Source organism: Aulonocara stuartgranti (assembly GCF_965226115.1).
Source record: "Aulonocara stuartgranti genome assembly, chromosome: 19".
Taxonomy (NCBI): Eukaryota; Metazoa; Chordata; class Actinopteri; order Cichliformes; family Cichlidae; genus Aulonocara; species Aulonocara stuartgranti.
Window position 1 is genome coordinate 28,790,098 of NC_138955.1, and position 23,468 is coordinate 28,813,565.

The 23,468-nt window shown below is 41.0% G+C and overlaps 3 protein-coding genes across 4 annotated transcripts in view; 2 read left to right on the forward strand and 1 right to left on the reverse strand.

Moving 5' to 3' along the window:
• The window catches only part of LOC309695570 (uncharacterized protein), a 212,766-nt gene that overhangs the window by 119,110 nt on the left and 70,188 nt on the right, over positions 1-23,468 (forward strand). The gene's annotated exons all lie outside the window — the stretch shown is intronic.
• Positions 1,040-21,294, forward strand: LOC309695580 (UDP-sugar transporter protein SLC35A5-like). 2 transcript variants are annotated; one of them, XM_082516322.1, is made up of 4 exons: positions 1,040-2,207; positions 19,382-19,447; positions 19,532-19,800; positions 20,424-21,294. In XM_082516322.1, exons 1-4 carry the CDS (start codon positions 2,120-2,122, stop codon positions 20,490-20,492), a joined length of 492 nt encoding a protein of 163 aa, XP_082372448.1. In that variant the 5' UTR covers positions 1,040-2,119; the 3' UTR covers positions 20,493-21,294. The 2 variants fall into 2 exon arrangements, with proteins under 2 accessions (XP_082372448.1, XP_082372449.1); XM_082516323.1 differs by lacking the exon at positions 19,382-19,447.
• On the reverse strand, positions 5,640-8,527 carry LOC309695573 (uncharacterized protein). Its single transcript, XM_082516310.1, has 2 exons — positions 6,124-8,527; positions 5,640-5,704 (listed from the first exon to the last, which is right to left on the reverse strand). The coding sequence occupies exon 1, from the start codon at positions 7,833-7,835 to the stop codon at positions 6,303-6,305; it is 1,533 nt and encodes a 510-aa protein (XP_082372436.1). The 5' UTR covers positions 7,836-8,527; the 3' UTR covers positions 5,640-5,704; positions 6,124-6,302.

The following is a 23,468-nucleotide window of genomic DNA, read 5'->3' on the forward strand; positions in this document are numbered from 1 at the left end:
TCATTTTAGAGCATTTTGAAATCAATGAAAGTTAGGTCAATTATGGACAATTTGAAAAGTCTTTTATTTTGGAAGGCATAATCAGAATGACTTGATATTGATATGGTAACATCATGAGGTTGTATACTGTTGATCTAAAGTGGAATTACCCTGTGGAAACAGGAATTTTCCATTTTAGAGCATTTTGAAATCACTGAAAGGTAGGTCAATTATGGACAATTTGAAAAGGCTTTTATTTTTGAAAGCAAAATCAGAATGACTTGATATTGATATGGTAACATCGTGAGGTTGTATACTGTTGATCTAAAGTGGAATTACCCTGTGGAAACAGGAATTTTCCATTTTAGAGCATTTTGAAATCACTGAAAGGTAGGTCAACTATGGACAATTTGAAAAGGCTTTTATTTTTGAAAGCAAAATCAGAATGACTTGATATTGATATGGTATCACTGCGGGGTTGTATACTGTTGATCTAAAGTGGAATTACCCTGTGGAAACAAGAATTTTTCATTTTAGAGCATTTTGAATCGTTAGGAGATTAAGTCAAATATCGGCAATTTCAAAGGGCCATTACTATGAAAAGCAAAATCAGACTGACTTGATATTGATATGGTATTACTGTGAAAAAGACTGCGGTTGGAAAGTGTTGATACAAAGTTCAAATAGTATTTGGAAATACGACTTTTGCTTTTAAGAGCATTATGAATTCATTGAAAGAGTAGTTCAAAAATGAAGATTCACAGGGCTTTTACTTTGAAATCCAAAATAAGATGGCCTTGATAGTGACAGGGCACAATTAGGGTACAAGGCTGTGTCATGTAGATGTAACATTAGAGTTTCTAAAAAAAAAAAAAAGGCCTAAATTATATGTTATGTTCTTAACATATCTGTTAATTCACTCGAAGTTGGCTTTTATTTTGAAATCCGGTTTCCACATCCATTCCCGTAATACTTTGAATACACAGGGAACGTAAAATCAACTGGAGGCTGGCTTGACTGCAAGTCTCGAATTGGAGGCTGGCTTGACACAAGTTCACAGGGTCACGTGTCGTGAGGGCAGCATAATCAGGGTTTCTTACCATCACTGGCTCTGAACTTTGCAGTGATATACTCATCTCCAGGGAACTTGGCTCTTTTCTTGTTGGCTGATGCTCTGGGACAACCTGACAGACTGAGAGAAGCAGCTGATGAGGATCAAGAGCTCTTACATTCTCACACAAGGCTGAAATAGTGGACATGGATGAGAAGGGAGACACACACACACACACACCTTGAGCAACCCCTCACTTTTTCAGATTTTGCCAGGGAAATGGAAAATAGGTTTTTATTTAAATGTACAAACATACATGAAAATACAGCAAAAATAGAATTTGTACATTTCAAATGAGCTTTATTGTAAATATTTTGCATGGCCACCTTTATTATTTGTCAAAGAACAATTCAAAAAACCCTCATGGAACTGAGTTCTTGGGGCTGGTTAACCTTAAATTGTGGCCCACCATTGGATCCAGCCCTGGGTCCATGGGGCCTGTTCGGGCACAGCACACAAAAATAACATAGTTTTGCCACCCTGTGGATCCACCACCCATGGGTGCAAGCACTGTGGTTGGGTGCAATGTTTCTCTATAGAGACTTCAGTGCCCACAATGTTATTGGAAATCTGTGCAGTGAGTGAGTGAGTGAGTGAGTCCCATCCCAGGGGAGGGTGGGGTAAATAAAGTCATAATGGGCCATGTTCAGGACCAATTCGGAGGAATCCAGCTCATCTGTACCTGTCACGGCAGTGGGACCAGGGGTGTTGTGAAGCAGTAGAGCAGTATCAGAGCACCAAAAGGGCTGTGGCTTTGGCAATTGTAGAATCATGGGTGTGAGCACCATGTTTGGATGAGATTCACCCTCGCATCTCAACATTGACACTGACATTGTGGGGCTGTCAAATTTAACAAACAAATGTAACAAATCTAAGCATGTTTTCAGCAGGTGTTGGATTCAACCCCTTGTCTCTAACATTCTTGATTTATATTGACAGGATTGCAAGGCATTTCCAGGTTGAGAAGGGTGTGGAAGAGTAGAGCGCAATCTTCAGCATGCACTGGTGCAGTTTGCAACAGAGTGTGAAATGTCTGGGATGAGAGTCAGCACACCCAAGAGTCTGAGGCCATGGTTCTTTGCCAGAAAAAGAGTGGAATGGTCTCTCTGGGTCAGAGGTGAGAGGCCTCCTTAATCAAGGGAGTTCAAGTGTCTTATTCATGAGTAATGAGTAACGGAGTACAGGTTGGACTGGCAGATTGGTGTGGCATCAACTGTAATGTGAGCATTGTACTGGATTGCCATAGTGAAGAGGAAGCTGAGCTGAAAGGCAAAGCATTCAATTTACCAGTCCCTCTACATCACAAGAGTTTTCTCTGTAGGATGGCTGGGTTTGGCTTTAGAAGAAGGTTAGGGAGCTCAGACATCCAGAAAGATTTCAGAAGAAAGCTGTTTCTGCGTGTGAAAAAGAGCCTGGGCACCTCCTTTTGGAAATGTTCCAGGCACATCTAACTTGGAAGAGACCAGATCTCCAACCCTACTGGCTGAAATGTACCACTAAACCATGACAGAGTTCCAGTTTTTAAAAAAAAAAAAAAAAAAAAAAAAAAATACAACTCCCTGTAAACAACTACTATTACACCTGACCTTTTCTGAAAATATTTTTTTTATAATTCCAAATTTGAACTCATTACTTCATAAGACCTATTGCCTCTGATTGCCTCACCTTGAGGCAACAACTGTTGCCTCAAGGTGAGGCTCTAAATGGGTGATATGGTACTACAAGGTCATTAAGATAAGATGGGGCCTGATTATTTAAGACCTTTATGTGAGGAGCCAATGAAGAGGAGCCAATATAGGATAAATCTGCTCTCTCTTTCTAGTCCCTGTCAGTACTCTTGCTGCAGCATTTTGGATTAACTGAAGGCTTTTCAGGGAGTTTTTAGGACATCCTGATAATAATGAATTACAGTAGTCCAGCCTGGAAGTAAAACATGCATGAATTAGTTTTTCAGCATCACTCTGAGACAGGATATTTCTAATTTTAGAGATATAGTACAAATAAAGGGTATGGAAGGACATATCCTGGTCAAAAATGACTCCAATGTTCCTCACAGTGTTACTGGAGGCCAAGGTAATGCCATCCAGAGTAAGAATCTGGTTAGATACAGTATTTCTAAAATGTTCAGGGCTGAATACAATAACCTCAGTTTTATCTGAATTTAGAAGCAGAAAAATAGAGGCCATCCAGGTCTTTATGACCTTCCTGCAGTTTAAATAATTGGTGTGTGTTATGGATGATAGATAAAGTTGGGTGTTATCTGCATAGCGTATGTATGTATTAATAGCTCTAACCTTAATCCTACTATTGATCTTGTTTTTAATGTGTCTCTCTTACTTTTTGGATCTTACTGTGACTCTATCCTGGGCATAGATATATTTGGCTGTGACTGACCTTTTTGCTTCTTCATGATGGTCCCCATTGGCCTGTTGGGTACCTATGTACCTGGAGCTGTGCTACACGTATGCTATCGCACCTTCTGTGAACTTCATCCCTTTGGTTTGGATCACCTACAGTTAACTGATGTCTTGCTCACTCCTGGTGTATAGTTTCATGACATCCTTGTACAGGAGTGGCTGAGGGTTATTCCACTCATTTCACTCCTGAAACGATATCTGTATCCGCTCTTAATGAACTGGCTTAGAAGGTTGAGGTCTATCCAGGCTACGTCCACATGTAGATGGTTCTTTTTTCTTTCTTTTTTTTTTTTTTTTTTTTTTAAAAACGCAGCTTTTTCTATGTGTTTGGACCTTTTGTCCACACGTAAACAGCATTTTGGATCACTGAAAACTGAGATTTTTAAAAACTCCTGCCAGGGTGGAGATTTTTTGCATTTACATGTGGACAAGGAAAACTGAGATTTAGTCACGCAATGTCAAAGGTGTGCGCCACATTATTGTTTACATGAGATGAATTTCAACAATGGTGGATATAGACAAAATACTGTTGCTGTTAATCTTACAATCTACAGTTTTTACACGCTTACATATCAAAACACAGTTACTGTCCCTCCATTTACAAAGACAGAGGCGTCAGAGTGAACTTTGGACGTGGCTTCTACATTCAGCACAGACACTTTCACAACCCAAATCCTGATGCCAACGCTGTCGTTGGGTTTGAATACATAATTAAATCATGTATTCCGCATGGATTTTGTCCATTTTTGAGTCTACACTAGCCATATTTCACAGCACTGTGACTTATGATTATGAATCACTCAGACTAATGTAAAATTTTCAGTTTCTTTCTTAATTGAATAAACTCTGGCCAAGAGAGCCAGTGAGACAAAATTCAAAATACTGTCTTTACTTTTTAACATTTGAAATGATACAGAAGCTTGAAAAGTAACACAAAATTAGCTGTGTTTCCAGAAAAAACACAAAAACTTTTCAGAAGTACTTAAGGTTTTGTGAGGGCACAAAACCCTGTTTAAGCTTCTAGACTTCTGATTGGCCAACATTTCTATACGGTTAGGATTTGCCATGTTCTTGACAGCGTTTGACTTTATTTTTTGCGTTTACATGTAGATTGAGATATTTTTCAAAACTGCATGTGTGGATGGGATTTAAAGTAAAAAAAAAAAAGAAAACTGAAAATATCTGTTTCAAAAATACGCGCGTAGGTGTGGACGTAGCCCCAGAAGAGCAGTGGGGACAGTACATCTTGGTATTTTCAATTGAATTAAATTTTAATCATACAGTGCTAAATCATAACAACCGTTACCTCAAGATTCTTTGTATTATCGCGAGTGATGGGAGAAGGGAGCCGGAGATCGACAGACGGATTGGGGCTGCAGTAATGCAGACGCTGCACCGGTTCGTCGTGGTGAAGAGGGAGCTGAGTGTAAAAGCGAAGCTCTCAATTTACCGGTCGATCTACGTCCCTACCCTCACCTATGGCCACGAGCTGTGGGTAGTGACCCAAAGAATGAGATCGCGGATACAAGCGGCAGAAATGAGCTTCCTCCGAAGGGTGGCTGGCCTCTCCCTTAGAGATCGGGTGAGAGGTTCGGCCATCCGGGAGGGGCTCAGAGTAGAGCAGCTACTGCTCCACATCGAAAGGAGCCAGCTGAGGTGGTTCGGGCATCTGACAAGGATGCCCCTGGGCGCCTCCTGGGTGAGGTGTTCCAGGCATGTCCCACCGGGAGGAGGCCCCGGGGCAGACCCAGGACACGCTGGAGAGATTATATCTCTTGGCTGGCCTGGGAACGCCTTGGTGTTCCCCTGGATAAGCTGGAGGAGGTGGCTGGGGAGAGGGAGGTCTGGGCCTCTTTGCTTAGGCTGCTGCCCCCACGACCCGGCCTCGGATAAAGCGGATGAAGATGGATGGATTGTCCTCTTCACAAGGTGAGTGTGCTGTCCTGTGACAGCCCTGAAGGTGGTGTAAGAACTAAAACTCCATCATTCATCTGAATCATCATAATTCATCTTCTGATACTTAATATCTATGATACATTTCTTTTGAGCCAAAGTAAACCAAATTATAATCTGGCAAACACACACCCAGTGCTAATGAGCTATTGTTGCCAACCTGAGCAGCTCAGAATCTTCTTTGTCATCCTTGGTAGGAGTTGATTTGACTCCACTTTTCTTGGCTCGGGGGCATCCAGACAAACTGGCACAGAGGAAGAAAGTGGACCACACAGAAAAGACAAAGCTTTGCTTAAACATAGGCTAAATAAAATTCTTTAAAAGAATGATCTCAAAAAGTAAAAAAGTCATTTGTATATTTTGAAACATGTAAGCTAATATGGGTGAGGCTGATTCTGTTTAATGTGCATTTTAACAGTTTACAAGGACTCAGTACATTTACAGTGAGTTTATGTGAACATTATATTCTGTTAGCTTAATGTTTGTCACTCAATGTCAGCTTCTGTCTTAGTGAGACTGGTGGACTGTGTAAGCAGTAGGGACCAAGGAAATAAGTCTACACACAGACTTTTTTTTTTTTATTATTGCCAAAGTGTGACATAAATACACTGAGTAACTGATGTAGTCTGTAACGAATATGTGATTAGAGAGGCAAACTCTCACCTGCGATGTGAAGCATAGTTTCCAGTGATGTGGCCTGATCCATCACAACCTGGAGTTGGACACCTGAGACAAACACACCCACACCTATCTGTGTGTGCGTATGTGTGGTCGATTTTCATGGTGGAGTTGGTCAAAGACCTCCCAGGCAATGAAGCATGTGGTGCAATCCAATTAGGCTGTCAGTAGTACTTCAGGTCTCCCAGCCCTTTGCCACACCTTTTGCCAGACAGGAGGAGACACCAGGTGTTGCTGTGGATAACAATATCATCCAAGTAAGCAGCAGCAAAGTCAGAGCAGTCATGTAATACCTGATCCATCAGCCGTTGGAAATTTGCTGGAGCTCCATGTAGTCCAAATGGTAAGACTGTAAATTGGAAAAGCCCCCATGGTGTTCTGAATGCTGTGAACTCTCTGGACCGTTGAGTGAGTGGGACCTGCCAGTAACCCTTACACAGATCTATTGTGGTCAGGTACCTTGCTTTTCCCAGACGTTCAAGTAGATCATCAATTCTTGGTGTCGGGTAGGAGTCAAACATGGATATGGAGTTCAGGTACCTGAAATCAATGCAGAACCTCATACTCTCATCCTTTTTGGGTACCAAGACCACAGGGTTGCACCATTCACTCTTAGATCTTTCGATGATCCCTAGGGATAACATCAAATCAATTTCCTTCTTCAATGAAGGCAGCAGACGTTCCGGGATCCTGTAACTTAGTCTCACAGAGGCACCTTCTCGTACCACAATATCATGTTCGACAATGTCAGTTCTCCCTGGATTCTCTTGAAAGACTGCTGATTTACACATTTCTCTCACCTGCTGCTGCTTGTCCTCTGGGAGATGGCTGAGATCATAATCCAGAGAGCCAGCAGGTGGTAGATATTGCTCATCTGCTTCATCTTCTTCAGGCACTCGCCGTATGAGCATTGCATCTGCCTTGTGTTCAATACGCTCCACCCACTCCTTCAGAAGGTTTATATGCAAGACCTTGCTTGAGCGCAACTGCCCTGGGGTGGACACCTCATATGTGGTGGGTCCCAGCTTCCTCATGACTTCAAATGGCCCCTGCCACTTTGCCAACAATTTGTTGTTGTCACTGGGGAGGAGCACGAGCACCTTTTGTCCTGGCTCAAACGCACGCTGACGAGCAGATTTATCATACCAAGACTTCTGCTGCTGCTGGGCCTCCACCATATGTGATTGAGCAAGTTCACTCATTTTCTCCAACCGTTCTCTCATCTGAATGACATAAGACAAAATGTTCTTGGGTCCCTCCTCCGCCTTGTCTCCCTCCCAGATCTCCTTTAACAGAGTTAGAGGGCCGCAAACCTCATAACCATACAACAGCTCAAAAGGTGAAAAACCTGTGGAGGCTTGGGGGACTTCTCTATAAGCAAAGAGTAGATATGGCAGCCATTGATCCCAATCGTTACCACTGTCGTTGACAAACTTCCTGAGCATCTGTTTCAATGTCTGGTTAAACCGTTCTGTCAGCCCATCAGTTTGAGGGTGGTATGGTGAAGTTCTCAGACTCCGGATACCCAACAACTGATAAACTTGCTTTAACAAAGTAGACATGAAGTTAGTGCCTTGATCAGTTAGTATTTCTCGTGCAAAGAACTGCACTAAACAAAATGCAATGGGCTTGGCCTTTATAGATTTTAAAGGGAACACCTCAGGATATTTTGTGGCATAATCTGTTACAACAAGCATGTAACGATTTCCTGCTTTGCTCCTCTCAACAGGCCCTATTCATCCATTCCAAGACGCTCAAAAGGAGTGCCGATGACAGGGAGAGGTTGGAGTGGAGCTCTATGGGGGATTTTAGCAGATGTTATCTGACACTGTGGGCAACTTTTACAAAACTGAGCCACATCTTTGCTAAGACCAGGGGCCCGTTCTTCGTACGTCGCTTACTACATCCAAGATCAAATGACACATCCAAGATCAAATCATCGCGCTAACCGTGAGCTCGCTAATCCGGTTCTCCGAACACACCTGCTGTTGACGATTAGTACAGCTGGATGAAGTAATGTGACATCACTGGGTGTCGTAAAAGGGGCTACGCATCGATAGTAGAAACATTGATCGGCGACCCTCTGATTGGTCGGCGAAAATGTCGAAGGAGAGCGATCGGTATTTTTCGGCAGCAGAGCAAGAACTCCTGAGTGAGGGATTTCAGGAGTTTCAGAGTTTAATCAGAACGCAAGGGAACACTGCAAAGGCTGCAAAAGCAAGGAGAGAGGGCTGGCAGAAAGTTACTGACAAATCAAACTCGTAAGTAATTTAATAATAACAATAATAATGGAGTGGATTGATATAGCGCTTTTCAAGGCACCCAAAGCGCATGACAATACCACTATTCATTCACTCTCACATTCACACACTGGTGGAGGCAGTTACAGTTGTAGCCACAGCTGCCCTGGGACAGACTGACAGAAGCCAGGCTGCCATATCGCGCCATCGGCCCCTCTGGCCAACACCAGTAGGCGGCAGGGTAGATTTATTATATTACACTATATTATATTATATTATATCCCCTTTCACATTAGAGCCACAACAGGACCCACTAGAACATGGGTACAAGTAAAAGTGAAATATAAGAATATTCTACAGAACGGTAATGTTTATCACTTATATTGCTTTTCGTCTCTTGACCCTGAAATAATCTGTTTGTTTGTTCATAACAGCAACCAAGAAAAGGGCAGAGCAACAAAAGACAGGTGGTGGTCCTGCACCCCCTCGTCAACAAGTTGGTTAAATAATACCCTCACGGGAAAATTGATATCTCTCAATGAGCACACTGTCGCGCTGAGCTAAAGGATCCTGTCTGTCCCGCAATATGCGCTGGATACTGAGGACTCTCCTTATTAATTTGCACCTTCCGCAATGGGTGGCTCGCGTAAACAGACAGGACATGGCTGCGACAGGCTTCCCAAATCCACCTTCGCTTTTATAGCCGTGGTCTCTCATCTTGATTACACGAAGTAATTTACAATTACTACTCTGAAATATGAATTACATCTGTAATAATCACATACATGTAATAGAATGTTAATAGTACATTTCCCTTTTGTAGGAAATGACCTGTATGTATCTGTGTGACATCAATACAAGGATCAAGTGCTGCATTATCTTTAGTTACATTGATGTTATTTATTTATGGTGAAACAGTGGTGGAATATCGCTGTTGCTTTCGTATACATGAAGCGGACATACCCGAGTGGCCGCGATCTAATCCTGTTTACATAAAGTAAACCTGCTCCCGAGCAGGTTTACGCTTACGGCTCTGTTGCTATGACAGCAAGTCCCGGATGAGCTTCAGGGAACCGAACGATCCAAGATCACGCGAAATCGTCAACAATCAAATCCAGCTAACTTACTTAGCGAGGTACGAAGAACGGGCCCCTGGCCAGTAGAAATGATGTTTGATGCGAGCTGTGGTCTTGTGTTTACCAAGGTGGCCAGCCCACGGAATAGAATGCCCTAAGGTGAGAATGGCGTTTCTAACCTTCTGGGGAACCACCAGCTGCAGCACAGACCCCTGCTGACGATAGAGAATGTCATTTTGCAAGATGTACTCACTGTTAAGAACCTGCTCCACTCCAGCTTCCGTTTCTTTGGCCTTCCGGAAAAGAGATATTAAAGATTGATCAGATTTTTGGAGTTCAGCAATTTCAGTTGGAATATTAAACCCTAGGGGTGACGGTGTTGGCTCGGCGTCTGTTAGTGTATCCACAGGTGAAAATTTGAATTTCTCCTGCCTTCTTTGTCTGCGGGTCTTCCGTGGCTTCACCACAGTTGTCTCAAACTCCTCATTAAAAAAAAGGCAGGGCACTCAGGATCTCAGAGTGGGTACTGACTTGCTTAGCCTGAGCTCTGGTAACAGCTACATTACACTCCTCAGTCTGCTCAGACTCCAACAAATCAAAAAGCACAGGAAGGTCACGCCCTAACACGACAGAGTAAGGCAAACTGTTCACAACACCCACATTCAGCAGATACATCTGGTCCTGAACTTTAATGTAGATGTCAGCTGTCGGATATCTTTTCTCATCTCCATGGACAAAACAGATTGAAATTGTATCACTGGTGCGAACAATATTAGGTGGGGCAAAATCTGAGTGAATAAGAGACCGAGAACTGCCAGAGTCAAGAAGGGCATTGAGTAGAACCCCATTCACTTCAATCTGACTCATTTTGATGGATTTGTCACTCTCCTGCTCAGGATCAGCATTAGAACGAGGGGCAAAGCACATTTGCACCATTTTAGCAGAATTTCTTGGGCACATAGGTTTTGTATGGCCCTCTAATCCACAAAGATAACAAATGAGCTTCTTACCAGAGGCCTTTGGTGGTCTAGTGATAGACTGAGAGGTCTTACTGGTGCTTGCATTTGCTGAATCCAGATGGTTTTGCTGAGATATCTTCCGGGTGTCCCTCGATGCCTTCCATGCATTATGGCTCCATGCTTGCCCCTTCTTTCTGGCAGCAACAAAAACATCAGCTAACCGAGCCGCTTCCATTGCTGAACCAGGGTTGTGTTCTCTGATCCAAACCTGAAGCTCAGGAGATAACATTCTGAGAAACTGCTCCAAGATTATAGTTTCACCAATGTCATGAATAGTTTTACCCTTTGGCTGGATCCATTTCCCATAAAGCTCCTTCAGTCTCGCATATAGCTCACGAGGGCTTTCATCTGGTTGAACGTCCAGGGATCTGAATCTTTGCCTATATGTTTCAGGGTTAATGTCATATTTTGGCAGAATAGCTGATTTCACTTTATCATAGTCTAATGAATCATCAATGTCCATGTGAACATAGGCACCTCTAGCTTTACCAGTAAGCAAGGGTATCAAATGAAAAACCCAATCTGATTTCTGCCATCGATAAGCTGTAGCCATACGTTCAAATGTGATCAGGAAATGTTCAATATCATCAGCTTCAGTTAATCTTTCCAATCTGCCCTCTATTTGTAGGGGAAACTGAAATGCTGGTGAAATGGCTGGATTGGAATTAGTCATAACTGGTTCAGCCTGGGCCTGCTGAGCAGAGGAAGAAGGATGAATATCAAACTCTAATGATTCAGAGCGAGCTTCTGCAGAATCTGATGGTGATGTTCTGACTTGGATTTCTGACTGCAGAAGTCTAAACTGATGTTGAAAGGCTTTAAATCGCTGTTCTTGTCGTGCATTTAACTCACTCTGTTTTGCATCCCGGACATCCTGTTGTTCCATGTGAGCATGTAGCATATTGACTAGATCAGACAAAGTAGGCTCCTTTTCCACTCTCTCCACAACTTCAGTGACTCCTGAGGCTCCATTTTCCTCCTCTTCGCAGGTTTGCTGAGCAGATCCCTTTTTCTTTTCATTCTTGCCACCACGATGCATTCTTCTTCCTCATGGGGAAAACAGAAGAAAGAAAAAAAAAAAGACCTGTGTCCAATACTGGATGATCCCACTGCTGCCACCAATTGTCAGGGACCAAGCAGTAAAGCATAAAGGACACAGGTGGTTTTAATTCAAAAAATGGGTTTTATTGACCCAAAAATATGAAAATATATATTTAACAAAGCCAAAACTTAAACAGGCAGACCAATAAAAGAGGTCAGCTCAATAAACTCAAGATAATAATTAACAGAACCTCAAACAAACATATGACAAACTGACCTGCTGAAATGACACACAGGGGGACTTAAATACTGGTTTAGCTAAACCAAATGACACACACGGGGGAAAATAAGATGGCTGCCATATAACCAACTAATACAAAACATTTAAACAAACATGAAACACCCCCCAGGCAATGAAGCATGTGGTGCAATCCAATTAGGCTGTCAGTAGTACTTGAGGTCTCCCAGCCCTTTGCCACACCTTTTGCCAGACAGGAGGAGACACCAACCCCCAGGTAACTCAAACAAAGAAAGATGTATTAATATAACATAAAACAGAACTTTGACCTTGCAAGGTTAATATGTGTGCACGCCATATAAACATTGGAAGGTGTGATGGAAAAATGAATACATTTAATAAAGAAACGATATTGAACAATAAGTAGAATATTTTAAAGTAGTGACTGTAAATTAAACTAAAGTGAACAGCGGGTGGTGAGGTGTGGAGCTTACCATGTGTGGCATGCCATCACAAAGTGACACTGTACAATAAATTGTACAGAGGTGCTTACCTGTTTGTTGACTAGTTTAAAATTAATCAACAATAAATTATTTGTCCTGATGTGAGTCTTTAGAACATTTCAGTACTCTGTCTTGGAAAACAAAGTCTTTCCTTATTGGAGCCGCACCAACTTTAGGTCACTTCCTTCTGCTCCACACTGCCAGCTGCTCAGTGATTCAGAATGGTGTAATGCTCAACTTCCCAACTCGAAACCTATCCAGTTGATCAAAATTTGAAGTCCAGAAAAAAAAGCACTAATTTCATGTTTGACTAATGAGTTTGGCAGGCACGTCTGTTGGATCACTGATGGATCACTGATGGCTGTGTCTTTTAATTTCTCTTATAGCTGCATTCATTACTGTAGTGCTGATGTCTTTCTTTAAAGAAACTGTTTGAGATTTTAGGGAATTTTGCTTATTTGCTTCCTTGCTGCAAGTAGGATGAAGAGATTGATCCCATTCTCGAGTTTGTTTGGGAAATATATTAAGTTACAGCTATTGGCCAGTTAGCTTAGCATAAAGCTGGCTGATAGTTGTATTTGACAGAAAACTCAGTTAATTACTGAGGAGATATTTAGATTATTACAGAAAGGAGGCAACATCAATTAATTACTGAGGTAATGCTAAATCAGAAATTAAATCACATATCATGCTTCATCTGTTGGAGCCATTTTTTGGCTGGGTGCAGAGAAGTCCATGCTATCTGCTTATCAGGAAGTGGCTGTGTTTGAAATATAATAGGCTAATAAGCAACTGTTCCAGATGCCCATAGTCTGACATTTGAATTCATCTGTATTTTGGCAAGAAATCAAATAAGCACTTTGGCCAAAATGTTAAACCTGTCCTCACACTTAGCGATGGTGCTCTGAGTACTGACATTTCCCTCTGGCCAAAGCTCGAAGCCTGGAGTTTTGCCAGGTGAAAGAGCCTCTTATGAACTGTCAATATTATGTCATGCTATTACGTCTCACCAGCAGCCGCCTCCTGTTTTCAAAGTAATCCAGAAAGGAGGCAAGGGCACCCTTTGGTGGTGGCGTTGGCTTTTTAGTGGGCTTTGGATAGTCCACTTTGACGCCTTCTTTCCATTTTTCTTTCCCCCAATCTTTCCCTCCTTTCCTGGCTTTCCTCTTCTGTCGGCTTTCTTGGCACCCTTGTCATTCGGTTTCTTCTTCTTGTCATGCTTATCGTGCTTTCCCTTCCTGGTAGGAGTGATAACAGTGATGACTTCTGACTCCTCTGGATTGCTTGCTGTTGGCTTGCTAGGCTCATACTTGTCTTCATACTCGTTAGTCAACACCAGCGCACAAAAGCAGATATTATTTTTCATTTTCTTCACTGATTCAAACATTGTGAGAATGATTTGGTCTTGAGCTGGTGTCGTGGTAAACTTTTCTTTGTACACACAAAAAATGATGGTGAAATGAGTTATGTTGGCTGCTAAACAGCTATTTCATTTGAAAAGCTCCAATGAAAAGTGCGGTTATCTCCGGGTTTTCGGTGGGTACCGTTCCCTCTCTGCGGTTGTAGTAGTATGGATCAGCGGCCTTTTTGTGGTGGGTTTTCTGGTTGTCGTTGTAGTTGCTCTGGTTGTTGTAGTAGTCACAGTGGTGGTCGTGGGCTGGGTTGAAACCCAAGTTAGTAAAAATAAAACAAGCCATTAGTAGGATCAAGAAATTGAAAGCCAAAATTGTGTTTCTACAAGAAACTCATATGCTAGGCAGTGAGACAAATAGAATCAAACACAGATGGCCAGGTCAAATTTTATCACCTCCTTACTCCTCCAATTCTAGGGGCGTTATGATAATGATACACAAATCCATACCTTTTCATGTTGAGCATGTGCGTCAAGATTCTAATGGACGTTTTGTTTTTAATACTACAAGGTAACCTACTATCTACTAGACTCAATTTAATTAATACTTATGGCCCAAATGAAGATAATCCACATTTTTATAGCAATTTATTTCTTAAAATTTCAGATTTACAAGGTAAATGTATAATTGCTGGGGATTGCAATTTGCTTTGAACCCACAGAAGGATAAATCGTCAGGCATGGATAACACTTACAATAGAACACTAAAGGTGATCAAACAATTTATGAAGGAGTTCAATATAACCGACATATGGCGCGATCAAAATCCAACCAAATTACAATATTCTTGCTGGTCAGGTACACACAAAGTGTATTCCAGAATAGACTACTTTTTGGTATCAACTGAGCTGGCTCCTTATACAAAAGATATAGTATACAGTATAAGGAAATAATAATATCTGACCATGCAGCCGTTACTTTGACTTTCATAGAGTCAAAACTGATTAAAACTCGAATTGAATGGAGGTTTCAATTGAAGTGGATGCAAGACAAACAGTTTCTTGAGTTTTAGGCAAGCAAATTAATGAATACTTTGAGCACAATTCAAATCAAACATCGGCAAGTGTGAGATGGGACGCCTTCAAGGCATACTTAAGAGGGCAAATTATAAGCTATACTAGTAAGAAAACAAGAGAACGAAACCAAAAGATAAAATATCTGGAATAAAAAAATAAAAATGTTAGAAGAGACCAGCTTTCAATCAGGCCAGAATAAGGAGGACAATGTCAAAGAATTATTACTATTGAGAACGCAATATAACGAAATGACAAGCGAAAAAGCAGCTGTACATTTATTGAGATTAAAGTAACAATCCTATGACCAAGGTGAAAAACCCAGCAAACTCCTGGCTTAGCGTATAAAACAGCAGCAATCTGAAAGGGCAATTACCAAACTTGAAACTTCAAATGGAAATATCATAATAGACCCAATCGAGATAAACAATGCATTTAAAGTTTTTTATGAAACGCTATATAATTCAGAATGCAACAATGAGGGTGCCCGCAGGATTCACCATTATCTCCACTTTTATTCCCTTTAGCTATTGAACCTCTGGCAATAGCGGTTAGAACCAGTGGACAAATACAAGGTGTTAAGATTGGTAGAAAGGAGCATAGAATTGCGTTATTTGCTGATGATGTCATATTATTTTTAAAGCAACTAAAAACTTCTGTGTCTGCTGTAAAGGATTTAATAGACCAGTTTGGGGCCTTCTCAGGGTATAAAGTAAATGTAACAAAATCATCATTAATGTTACTTAAACAAGGGCTTTACTGTTAATTCTGAATTCACTCATCTAGGCATTAAAATAAAAGATGTGGTGGTACTTAAATATAATACAATTCTACAGAAAATTTCCAAAGATCTGGAGCGTTGGATAAGTTTACCACTATCTATAAGTGTTCTTAAAATAAATGTATTACCTAAACTCTTGTATATGTTTCAGAATGTCCCACTGGCTCCTCCTGCTGGATTGTTTACCAAACTAGCGTCATTAATCAGAGAGTTTATTTGGAACAAGAAGCATCCCCGCATTTGTTTGTCTTTGTTGTATCTTGCCTTTGATACAGGGGGGTTGAAATGCCCCAACTTTTACTGGTACTATCTGGCTATTCATCTAAGGACAATAATGTTTTATTTTTCATGCAAGCAAATTCTCTTAAAATGCCATTAAACTTGTACTTATACTCTGCACAGCCAAAACAATTAAAGAAAGAAACAAATAATCCTATAGTCCGAAATATGATTGAAGTTTGGTTTACAATAAAAGAAATTTTGAATATTAAGAATAATCTCTCTCATTTTAGTCCTATTTGGGGAAAATGCCTTATTTGCACCAGGAAATGTGGCAGATAAAGGTGTTAGGAAAGTGGGTGATCTTTTTTGTGATGGAATAATGGTTCCATTTGAGGATTTAGCCTGAAAATTTCAAATCCTCCAAAAACACTTCTTTAAGCATTTACAGATTAGAAGCTTCATTTCTTTCATGCAAAATCAGTCTCCCAACCTTCCCCAGTTAACTAATTTAGAGGAGTTAATGGTGGAGGGGAAAATGGTAACAAAGGCTTAATTTCAACATTCTATAACTGGATTGTCTCTGCCTCCCCAGAAACATCAGTTTCTAAGTTATAATCTTGGAGAAATGACCTAAATATTAATATTTCTGAGGAGACATGGAAGTCAATTTGCTTAAAATGACCCCAGGTATTTAAACTCATTTACCTTTAATACCTTTACTCCTTGCATATTTCAGATGAGCTGACCATCTGATGTAAAAGAATACATATTTTGGTCAAGGCATTGAAACCGAGGACAATTTTGACCTTTTCCGTGGCCAGTGGTCAGTGAAAACACTAAAAACAAGTGCAAGAACATACATTACATACTTTTCTCTTGCGCAACTGGTATGTCACTTTTTGTAGATGCTCCACCTCCTTTTTCAAATCCTGTTTAGTTTCTCTTATTGTGGCTCCGGCACTACCGGCACCCTCACCCTGACCTGGGCTCACCATCTGTTTATGGTACAAATTAAATATGTTTTGTTCATGATGGAGTAAATGATTATATATGAAAGAAGTCCAAACAATCAAAACTCTTACCAAGGGAATCAGGGCACACATTGTTACTGCTACACTGGAAGAGCGTTCTGTCTAAAAGCTCCTCTGTTCCTGATGACTGCTGCTCTTGCTGGGAAGCATGTATAATGTAAACAGAATTGGTCCTAGCACTGAACCCTGTGGAACTCCATAATTAAGCTCAGTGTGTGAAGAGGACTCTCCATTTACATGCACAAATTAATTAATTATCGGAAATAATTAATTACATAAATATTTACAACAAATGTAATTAATTAATTATTGACACATTTAATTATTTATTTATTTATTTATTTATTTCACATTTTAATTAATTATTGCCACATTTAAATAATTATTTAATTGTGTATTTAATTAATTCATTTTGGCACAGTTGACTCCTTCAGGTCTCACCATGAAATAATTTTATCTGTCAACCTCACCCATCAAACTCAGGAGGCGGGGTTAACACTGATCGAGTCAAAACCATTGCTTTGGCCTGGTGGCCATTGTTTTTAGCACACAACAACCAGCATGTGGAAACTCACAGAACTGAACTTTGAAAAACCCTGTTTGTGTGCCACCAAATACCGTTTTAATATTTTTTTTAGCGAGAATGTAGTGATTTAATCTTCATATGTCTGGTCGGTTTGTCAAGATACAGCCTCTTTGCAAAAGTGCTTCGATGATTTTGGAGATGTCTCCCCAGGATAGACCCGTTTGCCTCGCAAGCAATCAAGTTGTTATTACCACTGACAAAGCGCAGGCCCCGGTACACAGCTGTAATAACCCCCGCTGACACTGACTTCTTTTACTGAGGTTATATTTATCGGGGTTTTATTTCCTGATGTTCAGTCGCCAATTCTGAATTATAACTAACATTAAAAACATGTTTAAGGAGGAGAGAGAGCAAATAAATTTGATTAAGAGCTGATCTTTGGGTTTTTGTTCAGTAATCAGCGTGACCTGCGTATAAACGTATAAATGAGATAATGTTGGTGTTTCCGTCATGTAGTAACTGCTGGCTTTAACTGTACAAAGGTTGTTCGACACTATGAAACACATACAGACTTCATGATGTTCGGCTAATATTTTTATTGTGAATAGTAATCATGAGGGTAAACGGACCTGTACACCACGGAGCGAGGTCAGCATATCCACGATATCTTCAGCTCTATGAGTTAACAGTTTCCCAGCTGACTAGTCTAACTGACATCTACGAATATGTCACGGGTCATATCAATATGATTTTACAGAAGATCATCCTTATTACTGCCAACTATTCCAGAGACGTGAAAATCTACAGCATAAAGAACAAAAAAAATATAGCAGTCTAACGCAACACTGTAACAGAGATGAACCGTCAGTTTGTCGCAGATCAAAGTGGAATGAAAGTGATTGGTTGAACAGGTGTTCGTGATCTGTGTTTTCTGCATTTTCATCAGTGTAAGAGACTCAGCAGCAGATTAGAATAACAGTTACACATTTAATAAATCACCAAATGAATACACACAAGAAACGAGCAAACCTGTTCCGACAATTTGAGTTTGTGTTCCCTCAGCTGCAGACTCGCTACTGTTTAAATGTTTGAGAGGAAGATTAGATATAAAGCAAACGTCAAACATAGACTCAGTCTGCGTTCACATTTGATATGAGGCCAGGACGGATAATGGCTGTGTCCTGTTTGAAGATCATATATGTAAAATTGTTGTCTGACCTCCGTCGATCCAGCCGCTCAGAGTCCGTGGTTACCATGGTTACTGCATAAGCACCTATAATGTAAACAGCTGACACAGCGGAAACCTACCGGGAGCATGGGTGTTTATGGTTTTCATTGCAAAAGAACCGTCTGTCTATGTTTCAGTGCCCTGGTCTGCCACAGTTTCCACCAGCCCCACTCCAGTCTCAGCAGTTTAGTGACCTGACTGTTCCATTTTTAACTTTTGGTGTTTCTGCCTATCACAAGATTGATAACTTCAGTCAGCACTGTAGTGCATCATTCTCACATCAGAGGGACATTTGAATACTGTTTTATACAGCATATGACTGGAAGATGAATATCAAGCAGGCATAAGTGTGATGTTGATTGAACTGAGATCTCCTACTGTCATTTCTGTTGCTGGAGATGTCCACTCTAATTTAATTTAATTTAATTTAATTAGTTTGCTGCTTTGAATTATATGCAAACATGTCCATGTGGATTATATAAGTTGCTTGAGGAAGAGAAAATATGTTCATCAAAAGAAGACAGTTGAGGTATCTAACCAGGATTCCTCCTGGACTCCTTGGTAGGTGAGATGTTTTTGGCCATGTCCTACTGGGAGGAGGTCTCAGCGGGCTTGGGGAATACTGTGTCCTCCAGGATGAGCTGGAAGGCATGGCTGGGTTGAAGGAAGTCTGTCAAATTGATAAGCAGAGGAAGTGGTGCAGCACCTGGTTCTGTTTGTAGAAGCTCAGATGTAGGGGCAGCCAATCAGATGAAAGCTGGCGTAAATAGAGGAGGGGTTGGGGTGGGGGCTCCAAAAGACTGTAGCATGCAAAACCACTACTTTGTACAATTTCTGTCGTCTACAGACAAAATCATCTTAACTTGTGATCTTGTAAGCTGCTGGTACTTGAGTTGTTTTATGCCTTTGAACAGAGCCTGGTGGGTATTTGGTCCTGCTTCTGGCATCAGTGCTAAGTTACACTAATCCAGCTGCTGGGTGTAATTTGTTATTAACTGGACTAGTTCATTTATCTATCTCTAGTATGCATTTGAAGAACTCATAATCTTCTGTGTTCTCCCTAGCTGCCCTGGGCTTATCCGTGGCCTTCATCTTAAAATTCAGAGACAACATGTTCCATGTGCTGACTGGCCAGTTCACTACTGTTCTGGTCACAGGCCTCTCCCTCTTCCTCTTTGACTTCCACCCTTCGCTGGACTTCTTCCTCCAGGCACCCACGGTCCTGCTGGCCATCTTTATCTACAATGCCAGCTGGCCCAAGGACCTGGAATATAGCCTGCAGTGGGAGAAACTACGGGTCATCAACGGGGAGGTGTTTGAGAGGTCAAGAGGGGTAGGAGACAAACCACAAATCCTCAGTAGTCACGCACACAAGCCCACACACTCCTTTTCCTCACACAACTTCGCTCACCTAACCCCGATGTATATCCACTTCCTCTACTCCCGCCCACATACCAAGTGCTCTGCAGGAAACTTGGCTCTTGTTTCTCTGTAATGTCATTTCTTGAGTGCAAGAGGAAACCTGATTCCCAGCTATGAAAATAGCATCCAGGCTCATGCTGGAGCCTTACGTCATAGAATTCCTTTAGTAGTCAAGTGTTTTTTGATGGAAGAAGCTATTTAACAATACAGTAGTCTGTGGGGATACTATCCTGGAATTCTTTTCATCCCCAGCGTCCTGTTCTGTATTGAAGAAACCCTGTAATTCAGGTGAAATGCCAGGTTTCAGGTGTTTGTTTCTTTGCGAGAGCACTAACAAAAATACCCTCTCCATTGGCAGCCGTGGCTTTAAAATGCACGGTACTTCCCCGGTGTTTTTCGGGGAGTAAATACTGCCCTCCACTTTCTGAAAACAGAAAAAAGATGTGCACAGTGCCTCAATGTCTGCAGATTTGTCCACTGGATTTGATCACTTGTTCATTCATTCTGATGCCTTGTCTCTTTTTTGTGTTGCAGGACAGTGAGGAGCTCGATCTCCTGACAAAGGTAAATGCAGACAGTGTTTCTGATGAAGAGTCCTTGTAGTAATGACAGAGCTCACTCCCAAGTATCCAGAGGATACTCTGCATCTTTCCTGCTGCTGATATCGAACTGGACAATTGACTGGATGGAACATGGTCACAGATTGTCTGTGAAAGCATTTATTTGAACAGTGATAAGCAGGTAAACGGTGAAAGATACTGTTGATAGATTATATGATAGACTCCTAGAATTAAAAACAAAGTGTTTAATAACAGAATTAGCGAAATGTGTATATTTTGGAAACGTGCCTGTCTGTGGATGACTGCTGTCATTCATATGGGGGAAAGTACCAGCAACGCTGTTTGTTGGAAAATAAGTGATACTTTTGGATTCATTATGGATTCCTTTTATGGACAGTGTATTTCTTTACATGATTCCTGTTGTACATGCTGCTATTTGACTGCTTGCTGGTGCTGGACGTCTAAGGACCAGAAACTGCAGTTTCAGGATTGTTTTGATAATAGATTTGTTTGAAATTGTGGTGATTTTGAATCTTTATCCACACTATGATGAATTCAGTTTGTATTGTACTGTGGAAGAGGCAGTTTATTTTTTTTATTTGTTTATTTTCTGAGCCAGAATAAGTGGTATTGACATAATTGCCACTAATGCCTGACTTTCTGTCAGCACCACAAACTCCCTGCCTCTCTTACTTGGGGCTTGAATATTTTCTTGTTAAACTGTAAAATAACATTGTCTAAAGATTGTTGTTTGTGCCATTAAAATCCTCACGTGTGAATGCATTTTCTTGTAAAATAAATGGCAAGTTGTTTTACTTCTGTGCAAGTAATGCAATTTAATACAATCGCTGATGTCTTGTCATAAATTTGTGCATTTATTTAAATACTGAGGTTTTCTGGAGGAAGACCTAAAGGGTACTAGCTGCTCTAACTCCATGTTTTTCTTCTATTACTTTGCACATGCTTGATAGCTGTTTTAGCTCCCTATCAGTTCCTTTAAGCCAACTCTTAGATATTTTACCCACCTGCTGAATAACAGTGTTCCACACCCACTAACATTATACAGATCCAAGAGAAAAGAGACTGTAACGCAGTCTGATGTCTAAGCTTTAACCCTTGTGTGGTGTTCATATTTTTGTTACTCAGCCAGTGTTCATGGGTCTGGTGGACCCACTAGAGTTTTGGCTTTCCAAATTAACACTATCAAACAATTTTATGTTAAATTACTCAACAGATGTTTACTTCATCCCAATTACAAGCCATATGAACAGCAAAGATGGTTAATTTTTTTCCCTTTCCCTTTGTTAGATCACATTTATGAATTAATGTGCTTCTCGTTTTTTTTTTGTTTTTTTTATAAAATGTTATAAAAAAAATAAATCAGTTATAATCAAGTGGAGTGAGTGGAAAGACACAACACATTTACACGTGAAGCAATATGTTTCACAACTAAATGGGATCAGCTGCTCATCAATGGTGACATTAGGCCCAGGGTTGTAAAACAGGGGGAGGTGGTGCACACACTTATCCCACACTGTCCTGATGGCAGCTAGCTTGTCTCTCTGCCGTCGAGCTGGTCTGTCGTCTCGGTTATCAAAACGGATAATCCTGGAAATTTTGTGGAAGTTTTCCAGAGACATTGATGCACGGAAAGGTTCTTGCCAGTTTCTGCATCCCACAGGGGTTCTGTGGATTCCCCTTCGGACCTGAAAACTCCTGCAAGGATAAGAACCCCAAAGTAGGCCTTTGGGGTTCTTAGATGAATTTGTTCCATCTCCTTCCACCTCTCTCCAAAAACACACCTTCCTTCTAGATTACTGCAATCCAGAATAATTTTCTGGATGGAATCTGGGATGAAAAGCTCAAATGAAGACTTGATGTCCTGCACATGAGTAACTGTCAGCCGTGTTGGCCCTGGCCAGTAGCAGCTCTGCAGGGTGGCTCATTTCTTGGGCAAGAAGACCATTCAATTTCACCAGTTATTGACATCCATATTTCTTCACTTGCTGTCTGGTGGGCTTGTTCTGGTCCTGGAGCTGGCAGCAGATGGGGTGCTCGTCTTCGTTTTGTTACTAAATGGTGCTCAACCTCATCCTCTTCTTCAAAGTCCCTGTCAGACTCTGAATTTTCAGAAATGTGAAATATTCTGAAACCTCTTTGTCAACATCATCATCCGAAGCCCCTCTCTTTTCCAAAATCAATTGGATGGCCCTCACAGCAGATAATCTTTTGCCATCTTGATCAGTTGTGATAAAGAACCACACTGGCAAAGTCTTATTTATAGTATTATGCCCCTAATTTGCAGGTAATTTGCAGACAATCTGCTACGCAGCAAAAAGCAAGACACAAGGCTCTGGTTTACTCATGCATGAGGGAGATCTGCCTGGAGCCAAGTGTCGTCCCACCACTTGACCTCTGTCAGACTCTCAGCCAGGCTCCCCATAGCACTCCTTTTATTGTGGTTACATGAATATGCATAGGGTCATTAACATATAGCATCTTACATAGGTATACATGTGAACAAAGAATACTGTGTGTGTGTGTGTGTGTGTGTGGTCAAAAGGGTCATATAACATAAAAGCACGAAGGCAAACATCCCATCCTTGGTCAGGAAGAGGGTAGACTAGACTAGACTAGGGCCAAAATACCAGCTACTGTGTGTGCAAACCTGGTAAAGACCTATAGTAAACGTTTGACCTCTGTTATTGCCAACAAAGGTTATGTTACAAAGTACTGAGTTGTATTTTTGTTATTGACCAAATACTTATTATCCACCCTGATTTACGAATAAATTCTTTACAAATCCTACCATGTGAATTCATGGATTTTTTTTTCACATTCTGTCTCTCACAATTGAAGTGTACCTCTGGTGCAAATTACTGACCTCTGTCATCATTTTAGGTGGGGGAACTTGCACAATCGGTGGCTGACTAAATACTTTTTTGCCCCACTGTATATTTATATGGCTCTTTGAGAGGATATTGATTGACAGTAATGCATTCCCAAGTCCCTCCAACAG